The 19,939-nt window shown below is 46.0% G+C and overlaps 1 protein-coding gene across 1 annotated transcript in view; it reads left to right on the top strand.

The window, feature by feature from the left end:
• The first annotated feature begins 1,914 nt into the window (after positions 1–1,914).
• Positions 1,915–19,939, top strand: part of LOC147216733 (FRAS1-related extracellular matrix protein 2-like) — a 62,171-nt gene continuing 44,146 nt past the window's right edge. The window contains exons 1-2 of the mRNA XM_086176604.1: positions 1,915–7,009; positions 9,368–9,457. Coding sequence (XP_086032730.1) covers positions 2,050–7,009; positions 9,368–9,457 — 5,050 coding nt within the window. The 5' untranslated portion in view covers positions 1,915–2,049. The remainder of the gene's footprint in view (positions 7,010–9,367; positions 9,458–19,939) is intronic.

The following is a 19,939-nucleotide window of genomic DNA, read 5'->3' as shown; positions in this document are numbered from 1 at the left end:
CACCCGGGAGGCCCGGAGGAACACCAGAGAGAAGATTGATGGAGGGAAGTGAAATCGGAGATGAACCTAGTTGGAGTGAGAAAAGAGTAATAATAGGATCAGATGAAGACCTGACTTTTGTGGCAGACAGTGATGCAATCTGTTCTAAGGCCCACCAGCAGATGTGCTCTTTTCAGAAGTTGAGAAGTTTTAATGTAAATCCTGTTTTTATGAAAATGTTTTATTCTGGTTTTATCGAATTAGTTTTTAACTGTCTCTTTTATTCACTAGTTTGGGTCCTTCCCTTTGAAGGACAAAAACTGTGGCGTAAGATTGCAGGGATCAAACTGGCATTGAGGTTTTTGTCTAATATATAAAGCCCGAGCCACCAGTAGGACAGCGGCTGCCTGGCTGACCCTGGACGCCCGCTGTCCTTGGAGTGAAAGCCGCTGCTATCAGGTCATCGGTACACAGTACCAAAGTGCTGGGCTAATAGCAACCAATTTTCATTCATAATGGAAACTATTGGCCTTCTAAATAGACCATTGTAATCGCCCACCGATCATTTGCAGTTTGCACGTTCTCCCCGTGTCTGCACGGGTTTCCTCCGAGTTCTCTGATTTTCTCCAACAAACAGTGCAAAAACATGCAGAAGGTTACCTGGGAGAATATTGCCCATATGCACTAAGGAGAGAGTAAATGGTTGTTTGTCTCCATGTGTGGCCGGGCGATCAGCTGGCGACCAGACCAGAGTGAACGCACCTCTTGCGGTATGACAGCTAGGATGCTTCCGCTTGAACCTTACTGCAAGATAAGCGATAGATAATGAATAGATAGACGGATATATGGAGGCACGCTGCTCCTCCCCGCTAAGAAGAGTCAGATGAGGTGGCTCGGCCCGATGCATGGATATATCATAATATCCATCCATTATTTACCTCTTATCCTACACTCATGGTTGCAGGTCAGGTGAGAGGCAGGGCACACCCTGAACCTGTCCCCTGGCGATCCCAGGGCCACATATAAATAAACAACCATTCACTCGCTCATTCACACAGCTGGGCAGCTTTTCCCTTAACCCTCTGAATGTTTCTGGACTTTGGGAGGAAAACAGAGAACCCGAACTGACGTGGGAGAAAGTACAAACTCCACAGGCTCCCTGTGGGAATCTTGATGTGTAGCAGAAGCCATGTGCCGCCCATTAATTATATTATGTTATATTATATTATATTATCCATCCATCCATCTTCTTCTGCTTATCCTGCAGTCAGGGTCGCGGGGGATGCTGGAGCCTATCTCAGCTGTCATGGGGCGAGAGGCGGCGCACACCCCGGACTGATCGCCAGTCAATCACAGGGCCACATATATAGACAAACAACCATTATATTACACTATATTATATTATATTATCAATACATTTTATTTAAGGCGCATTACCTGACACTTAGGCCACATTTCAGACATATGCATTAACACAACATACAGATAAAAAACAAAAGTGGTAAAGTGGTAAAAGTTAAAATAAATAAATGAATGAATAAAGTGACAGAGCACTTGGCTTTTAAAGGAATAGGCTGTGTTTTGAGTGGGGGAATGAATACTGCAATATATGAAATTTTTTTTTTTTTTTTTGCTTTCTTTATGATACAGATTTGAATACAATAATAATCCGTCGCCTCTCCTTTACTTTTATGGACACTTGATGTGATTTTCTCTCTCAGGCCCTCCGTGCTGCGCCCCCTCGCCCCGCCCCCTGCGTGTCCGCGGCGCCTTTCATTGGCTGGCATCGTTCAGGCCCCGCCCCCCCGCCCCGGCCTCCACCAATAGGCGGCGGCTCCTCCGCGCTGCCTGCCAAGTGTCACAAGTTAAAACTCCTGCGCGCCGCTTCACCTGAGAGTGCCGAGGGACCGCCCGTCACACGCACGGCACCCGCCGTGCACATCTTCCCCGACACTTCCCGCGTAGGTTTTAACATCCGATTCCTGCTATTGTTGTTTTTTTTTTCTTCTCATTTTTAAATTATTTTTTGTTTGAGGGGGTGGCGCGCTTCCGCTCGCATCCGTCTCCGAGATGCTCCTCCGCGGGCTCCTGCTGTGCTGCTCCTGCGCGGCCGTCGCCGCCGCGCAGCCCGACAGCTCCGGCTTGTTTTACGCGCTGAGGTCGGAGCTCTCCGAGGATTCCATCCTGGTGGCCAACAACGGAATACGCGTGCCTTTCGGGAGATCCGTCTTCGTCGATCCCGTCAACGACCTGGTGATTCAGACGCAGCCGGGCGACCGGTGCGGCATCACGGTGCTGGACAACGACCCTCTGTCTCAGAGACCCGGGCGCCTCTCGCCGAAAAAGTTTCCCTGCGATTTCGGTCCCAACGACGTGACCTACTCCCACTACGGCGCACGGAGTCCGGCCAGGGACAGGGTCCGCCTGCAGCTCCGGTACGACGCGCAGACCGAGACCGTCATCATTCCGTTCATGATGGAGGTTGAGGTGGTTTTTACGCAGCTCGAGTTGCTCACCAAAAACATGCCGCTGACCGTGGATCATCTCAGAGGAACCAGCAACGCCCTGGATAGGAAGGTCCTAGACTTCACCTACGACAGGGACTCCTATAAATGTGAGGTGGCGTCCCTGCCCGGTTTTCTGCCCAGATATGGGAGGCTGGTCGACGGGGGGAAACTTTCCGACACGATGGACTGCGACGACTTGACGCGGGCCGATATCCGCTACGTGCACACCTTCGAGCGCAAGTCCCCAAACAGGGACTACGTGCCCATGGTGGTGGAGCTGCACGACAAAGAAGGCAACTTGGTGAAACAGGAGTATTTCCATCTGATGATCCGCATCAGGGAGGGCGAGGAAAACACGGCCCCCAAACCCAGCTTCGTGTCCATGATGATGATGGAGGTCAGTCAGTTCGTCATGACCGCCGTCACCCCCGACATGCTCGCCGCCGAAGACGCGGAGTCGGACCCGGGAGAGCTGGTCTTTAACATCACGTCGCCCTTGTCTTACGAGGAGGGCTACATCGTCAGCACCGACGACAGAAACCTGCCGATCACGTCCTTCTACCAGAGAGACCTGCGCGATCTGAAAATAGCCTACAAGCCTCCTTCCCTGGACTCAGATACAGAGAGGATTTTCCAGCTGGAGTTCGAGATAGTGGACACGGAGGGGGCCGTCTCCGACCCGTTCGCTTTTATGATCGTCGTAAAGCCCATGAACACCTTCGCCCCGGTCGTGACTCGCAACACGGGTCAGCTGCTGTACGAGGGCCAGTCCCGACCTCTGTTCAGCGCCCACAACTTGGAGATCAGCGACGAAGACAACCTGGACGCCGTCACCATAACGGTGGCAGACGGGCTTCGCCACGGGGACCTGACGGTGCCGGGCTCTCGCAGGAAGTTCTTCACGCCCGCTGACCTCGCGGCGGGGCTGGTCGTGTACCAGCACGACGGCAGCGACACGCACAGCGACAACATCGTCTTCAAAATGACGGACGGAAAACACGAAGTGGAATTCCTCTTTCCCATCACCGTCGTTCCCACCGACGACGAGCCGCCGATTATAAACGCCAATACCGGCCTTGTAGTCTTCAAACATCAGATGATGCACATTTCCCACCACATGCTCAGCGCGGCGGACATCGACTCGGAGGACTCGACGATTAAATTCACCGTCGTCCCCCCTTTTTCGACTACCGGCGCCGTCCTCCTGAGGCAGTCGGACGCCCCGGAGGACCCTTCCTCTTGGAAATTCAACGCGGAAGATGAGCTTTATGAAAAGGAAGTGAAGGAGTGGCTGCAGAGAGATATCACCGACGGCAAGCTGTATTACAAGCACACGGGTCCCCACAACACCGATACGGTCATCGATCAGTTTGCGTTCAAAGTTCAGGACGACAACGACCCCCCCAACGAGTCGCCCGAGACGACGTTCGTCGTTCGGGTTTTACCCATCGACGACATACCTCCGGTACTCTTCCCCGGCACCACCCTGCAGATGACCGTGGAGGAGTACAAATTCACTCACTTTAGCAAAGAAGTTCTGCGCTACACCGATTCCGACTCCGAGGACCGCGACCTCAAGTACACGGTGATCCGGCCCCCGACAGACACCGATGAGAATAATCCGGTTACGTTCGGTTCTTTGGTTCTGACCGACAGCCCGGACGCAGAAGTCACGGAGTTCACGCAAGCTCAAGTTAATCACCACAAGATCTCTTACAGCCCTCCAGACGTTGAGCTCGGAATCACGGCCCATATCGTGCAGTTTCGTTACACCGTGGAAGACACAGCTGGGAACGGCGTGGACGGAGCTTTCACCATCTACCTCCAGCCTGTCAACAATAAGCCCCCTCAGATTACTAACACCGGCTTTACAGTGTTTGAACGCGGAATGCACATTATAACCGAAGCTGAGCTCGACGCTATCGACCCAGACACAGAGGCCGAAAAGATTACTTTTACTCTGAGTCGAGCCCCTGAACACGGACAGATCCAGGCGGCCGGAGAGACACGTGGGGTTTTCAGACTTCAGGATATCTCACGGGGAAAGGTGGCGTACGTCCACGGAGGGGAGGAGACCGTGAGGGACGAGTTTCAGCTCGACGTCAGCGACGGGATTCACGTCTTAACGGTGACGGTCAAAGTCATCGTGAAGCCCGTGGACGATGAGACCCCGAGCGTCAGTTTCCCCGCCGGAACGATCGGATCGCACATGGACGTGCTGGAAAACGGAGCGGCGGAAATCACAACCAATGTAATTCGAGGCCACGACGACGACACGGACGACCTCCAGCTGACATTTATCGTAGAGGATCCGCCGCTGATGGGGGAAATCTTAGTCAAAGGAGTGCCGGCCAACAAGTTCACGCAGGCTGATATCATCAACGGCGTGGTGGTGTACGCGCACACGGGCGGCGAGATCGGCTACGCATCCCTGCGGGACGGCTTTAATTTGACTCTCACCGACATGTCCGACGATTGGACGGTCGGCGGCAATAGGGTCAACGGCGTCCGGGTTGGAGTCACCATCCTTCCTGTTGACAGCCAGGCCCCCGAGGTCGGAGTGGGGATTCAGTTCAGTGTCATCGAGGGGGAAAAATACGCCATCGGCCCTCAGCACTTAGATGCTGACGATAACGACACTCCGGTGGATGATATCCTTTGCACCATCATTGTTCAACCCGCCGCCGGCTACGTGGAAAATATCTCACCCGCCCCGGGATCGGAGAAGTCCAGGTCGGGGACGGCCGTCAGCGCTTTTACTATCGGCGACATCAGGCAGGGGAATATCTACTATATGCAGAGCATCCACAAAGGCGTAGAGCCGGTGGAGGACAGATTCACGTTTCGATGTTCCGACGGCATCAATTTCTCCGAGAACCACTTCTTCCCGATCGCGATCGTCCCGGCAAACGACGAAAAGCCCGAGATTTATCTGAGGGAGATCGTCGTGATGGAGGGAATGAACGTTGTCGTGGACACGCCCGTCCTGAACGGCGCCGATGGCGATCTTCCGCCCGAGGAGCTGGTTTTCGTCATCTCCAAACCTCCCAAGCACGGCGCGATTTTAAACCAGCTCTCCACAGGCTCGATCTTAGTGACAAATTTCACTTTAGAGCAGATTAGGGAGGCGTCGAGCATTATTTATGAGCACGATGATTCAGAGACAACAGAGGACAGCTTTGATGTCATTTTGACAGATGGGAAATATTCTGTGGAAAAAACAGCCGTGGTTGTGATCATCCCCGTCGATGATGAGACCCCCAGAATGTCAATCAACGACGGCCTGGAGGTAGACGTCGGCGAGACCAAAGCAATAGACAGTAAAATACTCAAAGCGACGGATTTGGATTCGGACGACGGTTCGCTCGCATATGTCGTACGATTCGGGCCCGGTCAGGGTCTCCTGCAGAGGAAAACCTCGTCGGGGTCCGTGGAGAACGTCACGCTCGGCATGAATTTCACACAAGCGGAAATTGATTCGGGGTTCATATTTTACACTCACAATGGACAGGAGGGGATCCGGGACCTGGTGAAGTTCGACGTGACGGACGGGATTAACCCGCTAATTGACCGTTACTTCTACATTTCCGTCGGGAGCATCGACATGGTCTTCCCCGACGTGGTCAGTAAAGGTGTGTCGCTGAAAGAAGGCGGCCGCGTGACTCTAACCACCGATCTGCTCAGTACCACTGACCTCGACAGCCCCGACGAGAACTTGGTCTTCACCATCACGAGGGCCCCTGTTCGAGGCCATTTGGAGTGCACGGACACTCCCGGTATGCCTATCGCATCTTTTACTCAGCTCCAACTCGCAGGTAGTAAAATCTACTACCTCCACACCTCGGACGACGAGTTGAAAATGGACAGCTTCGAGTTTGAGGTGACCGATGGCTACAATCCTGTTTTCAGGACCTTCCGAATCTCTATCGTGGACGTAGATAATAAGAAACCCGTCGTGACCGTCAACGGTCTGATCGTCACCGAAGGACACAGTAGGCTGATCACGCCGTTCGAGCTGACGGCGGAGGACCAGGACACGGCGGAGAAGCTGCTGAAATTCACCGTCACCCAGCTCCCCGTGCACGGGAAGCTTCTCTACAACCGGTCCCGTCCGGTCACCAGTTTCACCAAACAAGACCTCAACGAAAATCTCATCAGCTACAAACACGACGGAACCGAATCCCCGGAGGACTCCTTCTCTTTCACCGTCACCGACGGCACGCACACAGACTTTTACGTTTTCCCCGACACCGTTTTCGAGACGCGCCGGCCTCAAACCATGAAGATCACCGTCCTGGCCCTGGATAACGGCATCCCCCAGATCGTGGTGAACAAGGGCGCCCCCGCTTTGAAAACGCTGCCCGCCGGTCACCTGGGGTTCCCCGTCACCTCCAAGTACCTGAGAGCAGAGGACCGAGACAGCGGCCCGGCCTCGCTGGTGTTTCGCGTCACCGTCCAGCCCAAGCACGGATACCTGGTCAACCTGGGCGAAGGAAACAACTCCGTCGACACGTTCAGTCAGGGTAAGCGGCTGAAACAAAAACTGCCGTCGGATTTATAATGAATCGCCTTTGTGTGAATATTACATGTGAAAGGTGCAATCAAATGCTTTTTTTTTTTTTTTTAATTTTATTTTCCAACCTTGAGCAGGAGGGTAACGGTGAAAAGGAATAGGAAATAACCCCATTGATTTTTACAATGTAATTTAGTTTGCCAGGTAAACCAATTTACTTGAAAGGTTATTCCGGCGCTGACATACAAATGGGATTTTCAATTATTATTTGGGTTAAAAATGACACGGCTTTGAGTTGGAGACGCGGCAGAAGCCTCTTTACATTCAAACTCCTTCACTCCTCTTAAAGACTGAAAGACGTGTCATCATGCTTCTCGGAAAATGCTTGGTTTTATAGTCATAGAATTGGAAAGTAAAAAAAATTGTTGTTGTTTTTTTTCTCTATTTTCCACACATCCAACGTAACCTCACGATGCACGGATGAATTATTATCTATATGTGTGACTAGTTCTAGCTTGTGTGACTGATTCCATCCCGGCTCATTAAATGATAATTAGCGGGCCAAAGCGGAGGCTGATGTTTCACACAAATGTCGTGTCGACAGTTAGGGATTAATAATTTACTATTTCTGCATCTCGGGGGAAATGTTCACATCTGATGCTCTCTTCGGTGGCATGTTAAATGAAGCGCGACAGAAGCAGACGATCATACGAAAAGGTCAGAGCGGGCCTGTGGGTGACAGAGGAGCGTTTAAGTTTCTACTTTTCACCTGACGTCTCTTTGCCGGCAAGTCGCGGTAAACTATTCGCAGGATGTGCGCGCACGTATACGCAGATGGAAACACGTAAGATCCGCCTGGATGTTTCCGCAGACGGACTCAGAAAATCACTTCTTAACTGGTGTAAATCGCAATCGACAAAGTCATTTACCGCCTTCATCTTTGGCCATCTTGGGACCACGTTGACAGGAAGTGGTTTTCCATTTTTTTGTCCTCGTCCTGACCGAGATCAATTAATCAGTCGGTCACATCTCAACTGTGCAGTCAATAGACTTTTCTGCTAGCCGGCGACCGGCTGCGGTCTTTGACATGAAAACGCTCCGTCGGCGAGGGGAGCCATGAAAAGACAAGCCGAGGGGCTGAGGAGGGGAGACGGAGCAAGTAAATTGGAAGACGGGGAAGGGCAAAGAGATAGAGAGAGAGAATAAACAGGCTTGTCAAAGAAGTCACTCAGGTGAAAGAGACAATCCCTTTCTCTTTATTTACTCATCCTATTTCCAGGGCACACCCCACGAGACAATCTCTTTAAATATTAGATGAACAGTGTTCCCCCGGTCGGTTCACCGTGTTGATTTTTCATTTGCAGGTTTCTCAGGTTCAAGGCCGCCCGCTGCTTTTTGCACGACCGGGAAGCGCTTTCACAATAATGATCAGTTGAAAGTGTAAAATTAAGGCCGTCGTGGTAAAAGCAAAGGACAAGGAAATTTTAAGAGGTTCAAAATTTGTCCCAGCCGTGAGTCAGAGGTTTATACTTTTATGAACCTCCTTCCTCTCCTCTCCATCTATTATTGAAAGCGGAGGTTCACGGGGGCCGAGCCCTTTCACGGTGCTAATGATTTTCTTGCACTGTAACAGACATTTCTGTAGACTGGTGCTAAAACTGCTGACAGAACCCTATAATTCAAAAATGTTTGGGAAAACAGATGTGGAAGTGTCGGTGCCCGCTGCAATCCTGTTCTTAACATTCTCAGTCTTGTGTGTCATTAAAAAAGATTCACCGTCACCTGGTTTTAAGGGGTGTTGACACGGAGAGCTGGCAGGTCGAGGATTTAAATATTTTCTGGTGGTTTAGCTGAGCTGTCTTGGATGGCGTCCTTATCGCCCCGGATTATGGATGCATGACTTTCAGAACACTTTCTCTGGTACAAAATTGTCCGTGCTGAGTTCCGATAAGGAACTGAATCAGTGTGATACTAGAGACCTGCTGTTACTGTAGCCGATACGGTGCTGAAGTGGGACAGCTCCCGTCTTTGAACAATTATTTGACAGAGGGAGTGTTTGAACAAGCCATAAAACCATAATGCAGCTTCAAAGTGTGTTTGAGGTTATTTCCGTAGCCAGCGTGACACTACACATGAAGGGTTTTCCAAATGTTAAAATGCCAATTGTTTTATGATGACATTCCTTTGCCGTTTGATTTTACGTTGTCCGCAACAAGACGCCCCTGATTTTTTTAGGCCCGCGTGGGTATTGTAACGTTTTCCGCTTTCCCCGATCGCATCGCCGTACATATCTTTTTACTACTGTATGTTTAAAGACTACGACGTCCTCCTGGTGTTATGCTTAACTGAAATTGTTCTCCCGTTACAGCCGATATTGACGACCTGAGCGTCCACTACGTGCTAAGAAAAGGAGAAAATGCTACATCCGATCTCTTCCACTTCTCTGTTGAGGATAGCGGTAAGTCGAGATTCTCCTCCATCTCGGAATTCAAGCATCCCATATTGATCATTGGCTCACACCGCTCTGTAGGGTCTGTGTTTACCAATAATGTTTCTTTGGAGACACTCTACTCTCTTTTCTGCCCTGCTTTCATTTGAAAAGGACAGGTTTAGAAGAAAAAAAGAAAAAAAAAAAAAAATCAAATTTCAGTCCAATCTCTGCAGCACTATAAAAATAGAAGTGCCAGGACACCAGCGGGTCACAAGCCCTCAGAGAAGTTGGACGTTTTCCCTCCATAGATAATATTGGCGACCTAGCAGTTTCAGATAAATACCTTTCTGTTCCTTCCTGACGTTGAAATAGCGAACTGAGTATTTTCAGTTTTCCAGTCCACTACTTCGGCTGCCGTGCGGTGAAAAAGCACACCGGCTCCCATTTTATTTTTGCACATTCCGCTCCTCTTATATCTATATTATCTTACCCCATCAGTCACGGTATTGAGCTTGACTTAATCACGTCATCAAAAAATAAATTAGTTTCTAATTGCGATGAAAATAGTTTTCCTGTTTGTTGCTGTCCCGAAATAACCTGAACAGTAACGCCTCACACGACGGGTTCTTCCCATCTTGAAATCCGTGCTCGGATGCTCTCTGCCTGTTAGCGTCAATCATATGTCACTGTGCTTTATATTTAATGATAATATGATCCCGTCTTGGGTTACATCAGGCCGATTATCATACAACATTAGCATATGTGGCGCCACGTGCCATATTCTGCACAATGTAGACATTTCAAGTGAAATGTGAGGAGTCCATAAAATCCAGTATTCGCCGAAAGACTTTCTGTTTATATGTGAATGATTCATAGACTTAAGCCAAATGTGCTGTAAAAGAGAAGTAATGTAGATGAACTCAATAGTTGGGGATAAAGACTACATATTTATGTTTTTGCTTATTACTGTTGTGATATGAAAGGAGAAGAAAATTTGGCTTGCTTGTTTTAATTAGACACAACCATCGTTAGATATCCATTGCAACCCCGAATTCCCATCACAGAAGCCTCCTCTGCAGCCCCCTCTGTATGGAGAAAATACAAACATGCTTTCATGTCGGAGTAGTGAAAGAGTGTCAATATCCTTTTCTGTTTTTGCATAATAAAAGTCCTTATCAATTTGATTGATGCCCATGAAACGGTCACATTTACACTGCGCATCTAAACGCGTGTTCGCAAGCCATGTGAAATTACCACCTCTTTTCTGAAGTAGCAGATAATTAAGCAATCAGAGTTTCCTGTCATCCCCGAGACTGCAAGGGAGTTTAAGAGTTTGTTTCTTCTGTCCGTGATCAGCGAGCTCGAGGGAGAAATCAAGACGCTCTAATTCTGCACCAAACAACCAAATCAAGGACTACTTTAGAGTTGTTATTCAAACAGAAATTATATGTAAATATGTCGCCTTAAAGAACAAAATAGTTAAAGACACTTTCCGGCAGCCCCCCCCCCCCCCCCCCGCATGTAAGCATAATTACGGTCCTCCAATGGTTTTGTGCAGTTAATCAAATAATAGTCATCGGACAAATCGCAATATTTACTTTATTTTAGATGTCTTTTCCCCCCCGAGGGTTCCATTATAACCATAAAACAATACATTCATCTATATTTATGTAAAGCCATGAAAAACACTGGCGTAGCATAAAGCTATCATTACAATCTAGAATCCTTAGATAAATGCTACGATGAAATCTGTGTGAAGTGCTCGTGATAGCAAACACTTACAGTATGTGATGACGGCAGACCTCCGCCTCCCGGTCCACACACTGTTGTAAAACCAGAATGGGTTTATTGGTTTAGCCGTTATTGGCTTTTCTCTACTCCAAACTAAATCAAACAATAGCGAGTGTGTCCTGCATTGATTGGTTCTTCTCGGGGCTTTCATACGGCTCCTCTGGTTGATTGAGCATATTAATCTTCAGCGGACACTGTTGATCAGCGGCAGGTTAGCGTCATTGAATCAGTGCCCAGGAAGTGTTGGACGCTGAGGCAGCAAACGCTGGTCGTCAAGATGATTTCCAACATCTCCTGCGCCATTTGCAGCTTTTTCTATCAGGCAAACTTGCAAGGAGAGAGAGATTTTGTGAAAGCAAAATCAAATCAGTGCTTATTATTTCATTTGCAATCTAATTTCTTGTCGTTTTTAATGCAGACTACTTCCGCCCCCTGATATGCAGTATTATTTCTCCCGCTCAGGTGTACTATGTGTATCATATGAAAAAGCGCTGTTTGTATATTATACAAATATTACGGCATTTGAATAGAATCTCTGAAAGCCTTTGTGACCCTCCGGTTTTTATAGAAAATTAAAATTCAGAATTGGTTTTCAATCTGGGCATGCCATTTAGAATGCAACGTAATAGTCACGGTGATGCCTCTATTCCTTTTTAAACTTGGCATCTAACCCTTAAATGCACTTTACGCACCACACAGGGAGAAAACAGATGCACGCTCTCTGTGCCGAGGCATGTCTAAAGACTAATGGTTTTGTGCATTAACCAAAAATCCATCTTCAGAAGTGTTTTTTTTTCTTACTGTAGTGCTAATGCACAAAAAAAGTGCTAATATGTAGAGTTCCTTTATGCACATGAAAGGAGACACATTGACTAATTGATTGTCCATGCTCGTCTTGCATTTATTCTTTTTTCGTTGCTCTCGGCATCTCATGGCTCACAAAGCAGGAGAAATAAAAGGCCCAAAGCCACGTTTTTTTTGGTTTTTTTTTTTTTACATCTTTAGTCAAAGCGGAAGCTCATATCCTTAAGTTGAATCTTCCCTCCCCAAAGTATCAGTTCTCGCACGTAAGCTCCGCAAGGAAATGTGCATTATGTTCCTGTAACACTGTGCATTTACGTGGGTACACGCCAGCATTCAACTTCTCACATACAATATGCACGGGTACAAAACACCACATATGCAAGCACAGCACAGCACAGAGGGGTAGCTGTAGGCCATGGGACGGTCGAGCCTACAGCACAAAGAGCCGTTTGATATTTTAGAGCCCAGGCAGCATTGTGGGTAATGAGAGCCTTAGGGGTGTGAGACAGGCAAAGCTCACAGGCAGTCACTAGTAATTATGTTGCCCTATTACAGGCTCATCTCCGTGCAAAGAGTGGCAGGAAGCACCTTCTGTCACAGGTTAAGACCAGCCGAGTTCACTGTAGTTAACTGTGACGGGCCGGAGCGCGGCTCGTTTCCCGGGCTACGCTCCGGCTGCGGGATGTTCAGACGGATGTGGCACGCGGCGGAACGCAAATCAAGTCATGCAGCAGTGAGGCACATTTGAAGAAACGAAATGCTTCGAAACAAAAATCAGGACAAAAAATAATGAGATGTCATCGGGAACTCCTTAACCGATTTTGAAAAATAAAACAAAAAAAATAGAGCTAAAACATGGCTTGACCTCAATATACATAGCAATGCCATCTGTACAGAACACGCATGTATTGACATCGGCACACTCGGGATAATTGAAATCAAAAATCCTATTGATCGCATGTTGTGTCCTTTGGGCTACTCCTTCTCTTATTGTATTTTTTTAATATCACGATATCAAGAGAACATTCTGAGCCTGTTTGAAAATGGGACAGTTGAGCTGGGTGGGCCTCCCTCAGAGTGCCTCGCTTCAAAAACTTTTCTCCGACTGTCGTGCGGATGTGAAAACTGAAAATACACAAACTAACCGAGGACATAAAGTAAGGAATAAGAGAAGCAAAACCCACGCCTTTGTAGAAGCGATAACGAATGATTGTGGACGTGCAAGCAAAAACTACACCGACCATCAGAGACGATATGGAATACAGTTGCTGAAAGCTTCGGTTTAATTTAGGACGCTTCGTCCACTCCCGACACTCAAAGATAGATTTGCAGTGAAATCTGTTGCCGCACAAATATCAGATTACTTTCCTTACCGAGGATGACTAGATCCGTGTTTGATCTTTACGAAAATAGGAAATATTATTTTCGACGATCGAGGATGATTTAAAGGGGATGAAATGCCGCTGATGAAAACTGTCAAGCCGTCCAACACCCGACAAGTGCGGATACAAATTCAAATTGATGAAGTGGAAGAGAGAAGAGGTTTTACTTTGAGGCATCTGGGGAAGACAATGAAACATTTCCGCTGTATTTTTGTCTTTTGATTATTAGGTTGAGGTCAGAGTCAAACGAGTCACTGTCTGGTTTCCGCTGCTCGTCTGCGGTCAGTCGGACCGCGATATAGATAAAAGCACAGCAGGCCTCGTATTGTAAACACTTTTCTAGGCCCGAATCAAAGAGTTCCACCTACTGCGTCTCAGCAGCGGTGAATCTCAACTGTGAGGGCGAGCTCCTGCGCTGGAGGCCCCCCTGCCGAGGTTGAAGGTTGTTGTCATAAGCCGGTGGATTGAAGATCCGCAGATCGCTTAAATCAAAAAAAAAAAAAAAAGGTTGTACTAAAAATGAGGAGTTATAAGACAAAATTTTGAATATCCCCATTTGGACATTTCTGTTCGGCACGTATTAATTAATTGGACATGTACTGAAACCGGGGAAATTGCAGCCAAGGTTTTTTTTTTTTCCAGAGTCTTCTGAATAGTTTTACTTTACCCAAGGCTGTGGTAGAGCTGGTAGAGAAAATGTCACTCCAATTGTAAGGTTGGCGGTTCGACGCCCGGCCGCTTCTGTCTGCACGCTGAAATGTCCTCGGGCAAGACATGGAATTCCCGGTTGCTCCCGATGGCCTGGTTCGCGACTTGCACGGCACCTCTGCCAACATTGGTGTGTGAAAGTGTGTGAACTGCCGAACGTGACGGCGCTTTTTAAGTCCAGAGCGTTTAGCATTTACAAATGAAAAGTGGTAATTACCCTTATGTGTAAAAAAGATAGATAAATAGAAAATCCTGATGTTCTCTGAGTGAAATGCATTTCAGTCATTATCAAGAACTGGGTGTATTTTTAAACCTAAAACAGGTTTTCAAAACTTCATTCCTGAATGGCATAAAAAATACTTGGAGTAATGAGACACGCGTGCAGTTATTTCTTAACTGGTTCTTTAGATAAATAAAAAAATACATTTTTGCAAATTTCATGCACACAGCCATGTTATGCATTTTAAAAGGTATTCTATTCTATTACTCAAACTTCTATATATATGAATACATTCATACACCCAAGCAAAGAAATATTTTCTTCAAATTAAAATTAAAAAAAAATAAATTAAAAGATCATCTACATCTTGTAGAATAAATATGTTGTGTAAAAAATACATATGACAATAAAATAAAAAGCAGAGTCTCCTGTCTTTGCAAGTGTAGAGGTGGTGAGCGGATCAATAGTGCAAAATTACACTGATATATTATTCAAACCAGGTAATACCTTGAAATGAAAAAAAAAAAAAAACTGACATGCCTTGACTCTGTAATTCAAAGTCATCTCAATGGGTTCCTCTCTTTTCAGTCATCTGCTTTTGGAGAAATTTTCCAGGATTTAGGTCTCAGCCGCTTTGTCGGACGGGTTCTAACCTGATGGAAACCCCCCGACTAACAATTGCGAGCTAAAACTGGTTGTCAACCAGCTCACAAAAGGCACAGGTTAATCTGGTGAACCTTCCTTTGTTGACGTGTCCAGCGGTGTTTACTGATAATGGTGAGATCTCAAGGGTAATGCATCAGCAAGTGGTTTAGAGTGATGCATACGCACACACACACACACACATACACACACACATGCACACACCAGCTTTAGCAGAGGATTCTCTTCATCTGTCTGCATTCAGGAATTTTACACCACTCACTTTTCCCAGAGCCAGACTCTTCCATCTTTATCCTCCCTCTTTACATATCAGTTCGAGATCACTTTGCGTTTTATCCATCCAGCGCTCTTTCCACTTAGTATCTGTGTTTATTATATATGTCATTCTTTAGGATTTTCTTCGCTCTGGCTCTCTGCCCATCAATGTCCTCTTTCCTCTTCAAGGAACGCTGAATATTTCACTATTTTCCCTGTGTCTGTGAGATTAATTTTAAATCTATGTTGCGCTCTATTTTGCAAGATTTGGTTTAACTGACACCTCCTCGCTGTCTTTCCTGCCGTCTGTCCCCCGCCTGCCGTGTTTGTCTGTCAGCGTCGGCGCAGGAGAATTCCGCCGGGTTCACGAATGACACTCGCTATCATCTGCATCTCATTAGGAAGCTCATATGAAAGACGTCGGAAGATGTTAAAGGGATTTCATTTTTTTTTTTTTCCCTTATAATAATCATCGTTGATCTCGCATTTCTCTTCGCTTGTTAGCGGGCACTCCCCGTGTAAACAAGCGTGAAGCACTGACCGCCCACCTTCTGTGCAGAATTTAAACGTATCATGTATTTATCCGTCATCGAAATATTCTGACTCTTTTTTTTTTTTTTTCTAGACATCGTTCCTAGTTAGCCTGATTTTTTTTGTCTTTTCTATGCCGCCGTTGTTCAAGCGACATCACTCTTTCATCTGAGTGAATTTCTAATTTTACACTCTGTCCTCCCTGACAGTCATAATTTTAGTCCTTACAAATAATGAGACTGAATGGATCTCGTGACTATTTTAATGTGAAGTTACATCACATGAACTTTACAAGTTTGCACTGATTGTAAAAGCATTTGTATTTTCCTATCCTCGCTGTGTAATATAAAATTACACAACACCAGGGAGCTGTTATGAGCTGTTTTGTTTATTTATTTATCTACAGATATATATTTTTTTTCCAGAAGCCGCTAATAAAATCCATAAATCTAAAAGTAAACATCGGGAAAGCCAATAAAAAATAAATTTTCAGGTTCGTAAAAAATTGAGTTTTAAAGAGTCAGAAGAGATAAGACAGAAAAATGAGAGCAGAGAAGAAAAAAAGAAGTGGTGAAGGAGAAACCAGAGATCTCAGTAGCTACTTTATCATCCCGGTGCTCAGACACTGTTTGCTCTCTTGGGTGTGCGAGTAACCATTCGGAGATACATTAAACCTGTCCCTGTGTTAAATATTGCATCGGTGGCATGAGAGGACCCGCTGAAGTGATAGACCTGCTGGAATTCAGTGTCTGTGATCAGCAGAAAGTAATCCTCAAGGAGAGCAAATGCTTGAAGGTGTTCGTCTGACGCAACGCTCGCACACGCGTGTTCTCGTTCACAGCCCCTCGCTATTTAGACGCACGCGTGCACCCGGAGGAAAACGCCGGGCTCTTTGTCCCCAAGTCTTCTACCTCTAAGCTACGCCCAGGGTCTATTCGGCGAATCACAAAAACTTCAAAGAGAGAGGTTCCTGCGTCCCAAATGTCAGTTTCTGATAGATTCATGTGCGAGGCTGCTCAAGGTGTTTCTGCCGCTCCGACGCCCTGTGGCTGTTGAACATAAGAGGAAACAATGCTTCACTCTGTTGTGCCATTTTTTTAATTTCCTGTCTGTGCAGGGGGGCATATGTGCATCCCCCCCCCCCCCCCCCACATGCACATGTGCATTTACTGATAATACATATATTACCGCGCATTAAACACACCAGATTTGCCCTTGATGCTCTGCGGGGGGGGGGACGAAACAAACAAAGACAGGTGGAGACGATGACACACGTGACGGCTACTTTGCCATAGCTATTCTTTGAGGTTTTCTTTTTTTTAATTCGCACGTAAATATTTGTTTCTGGCCCGATATAATGATATACTGATATGTTGGTCCCGGTTGCTCCGACGAGGACGAACGCGTCTCAGTCGGCGGTGCAGGCATCCCTCCAGTGACTCGATTTGGCGGTTCGATTCCTGGCTCCTCCCGCATGTTGAAGAACCCTCGGGCAAGACATCTGCTCCCGTTGGCCGGGTTAGTCCCTTCGAATGGCCCAATGCCGTCTAGTGTAAAGCGATATGTAAGCAGAGACCATTTACCATTGCAAGGATCGATGGATAGTGGGGTTGTTGATGTGTATTGAAAACATCTACTTTTTTTCTTTAGTAGATACAGCTATTTTGGTCCGAAAGTGCTTATCTAGCCAAGTTGAGGCATTCGGTTTCAAAATGGCTTTTGGAAGTAATTAATGAGTTTGATGACCATTATGTTGGGATTAATATTACTTTATATTTATGAATAGTCATTTATAATCTGTTTCCGAAGGTTTTATTTCACTTAGTGTCAAGGAAGGTTGCCTGGTTGTCAAGGAGACAGCCAGTGGGGATCTGTATGATAGAATAAACTGAAACTAAACACACAAGACACACACACACACACACATACACATGCAACTATCAGGTCAGATACCCAACGTATGCTTCTCCCAGGTCAATTAAGAGCAAAAATACCAAACATGCTGGCTTCAAGTTGTCTGTAGGATAAATCACATTTTTAAAGCTGATGCTTGCCCGTGGCCATGAATTCATGGTCAGTCCATCTCGCCACATCCCAGGAGATGCTAATTGCCTTGAGCTAATCGTCCACGGAGCGGAGAGCGCTACCAGAAATATAGAAGTTGGAATGCGGTGTTGCTGAAAGAGCTGTTGGAATACCTGCTCCGGCCCGATAAGTCGCGGCCACACAATGAGCACAGCCTTATGGAGTAAAAAGCAGTGAAGTACAGCGAGCGAGGTTTGCAACCCTTTTGACAACCAAACACGCACAAACTCCCGACCCGCTCGTGTCTCCTGAGACCCATTTGTTCCTTTTCATTCCTCAAAGTGAACTCAAAGGCGGTGAAACACCCTGTGGGGTTAATTTCATTTGCATGGCTTCTTATAACTTACGGAATATTATGTATGGTCGGTTTGAGCGGGTATTACTGAGAGTTGTGCTTTAAAAAAAAATAAAGGCATCGGCAGTTGCAGTCATAGCTGTTACTCAGAACTCCAGTGTTTCCAGAAGCAGAAGTTCTTTTTTTTTTTTCCACTTCCAGGGAGATTTGTCAGTTGCATCGAGCTGTTTGTTTGCCAGTTGCACCGGGAGCTGGTGAGTCGTGCACAAAGGATTTGAAGGCAGATGGAGATGTAGCTGTGAGAGAAGGGCCGTGGAACCGCAAACTGAACAGAGGCGCCGTATGACTGACGGTCTTGCTGAGAACACTTTTTTTTTTTTTTTTTTTTTTTTAATTTCGGGTGTAAAATCTCAGATTTATAACGCTGGGTTTGTCTTGAAGTATTTTTCAGAGCTGATGCCTCATTTTTTTGCATCAGCCTTGATGTGTTTACGTGGAAGGCATTATTCTAACTCATGTCACCTCTTAAAAGGTTTCGCTTGATTTATAGTTATTATAGGTTATAACAGGGGTCTGTTGTGTAAAATCAGGTATACACATTTGCAGTGAGTATTATTTTGCAACCCTCCATCAAGATTATGACTTACTGAGTGGGTGTTAAAACAGGGGCTATTATAGTTTATGTTAAGAAATCCTGAAGTGCTTGCTAGTTGTTAAGCAGAGTGCGATAATGCAATTAAACACGTTTTCCGTGTTGGACTCGGCCCTTACTCGGCCAAAGTCCTGCTTCCAATGCGTATGAATCTCTTATGAGGTCATTATTATTTGAAATTGTCGAGCAATGTGAGCAACCTGTGTCATGGAAATGCAATGTGCATAACCAGTTTTGTTGTTGCACATTGATTTATTCCTTTTGCCTTTTGAATAGAATTGAAATGATATAATAGTCAGCGAGTTGTATGATTATATAGAATGCGTTGTGAGAAAATAATCAGAATTAACATCTTAGTATGCAAACGGTAAAAATTATTGTTTAATATCATTACATCCCGGACACCAACACTGTTCGAACATTGATGTTTGGTTATTAATACATGAATAAATATATACAGGAACATATATAATGGGTTAGATATACTATATACATATGTACAGATTAAGATGGTTAAATTACAAGTGAGATGGTGAAGTTACTAAAATACACATTTTACAAATCTTTTTTTCCCTCTTTATACTTTATATTATTACTATTACTATTATTTATACTTACATTATTTCTTATAGATAGTGTACATTCTTCTACTCTGTGTCTGAGTTTAATTATGGGTTATTTTATTTTATTCTCGCCGGGAGCCCCTACGTCCCACGTGCTGATTCTGAATATTTTTGTGTTAATGAAGAGATAAATTAAGTCACAATTTGTACTTTATTGATCCCAAAACCGGGGGATTTTAAGGGCAGCAGAAACACAGCCCAAGGGTGTCACAGGCAATAAATAAAAGAAATAATTTAACTGAAACGGGTCGAGGGTATTTTGCCGAAACTAAAAAAAACTTGAAGAATTTTGGAATGCAAAAATCTGGGCGAGGAATGGAAAAACCAGACGAATGACAGGGTTATCTCTGTTTACCTGCTGGTTCTGCAGTATCCTCCACAGCTCCGTTTGGCGTGTGAATACGGTGCCAAGATGAAGGCGCTGAGTCGACCGGAGGCCAAGGTAGCGCTCATTATCAGATGAAACAGCCCCGAACTGGAAAGAGAAGTTTTGATCTTTC

The sequence above is a fragment of the Fistularia commersonii genome, chromosome 29 (assembly GCF_037954325.1).
Source record: "Fistularia commersonii isolate RoL2024-O1a breed Wild chromosome 29, RoL_Fcom_v1.0, whole genome shotgun sequence".
Classification (NCBI taxonomy): domain Eukaryota; kingdom Metazoa; phylum Chordata; class Actinopteri; order Syngnathiformes; family Fistulariidae; genus Fistularia; species Fistularia commersonii.
The sequence above is the reverse complement of the archived record's forward strand: the minus strand, read 5'-3'. Positions and strand labels throughout refer to the sequence as shown.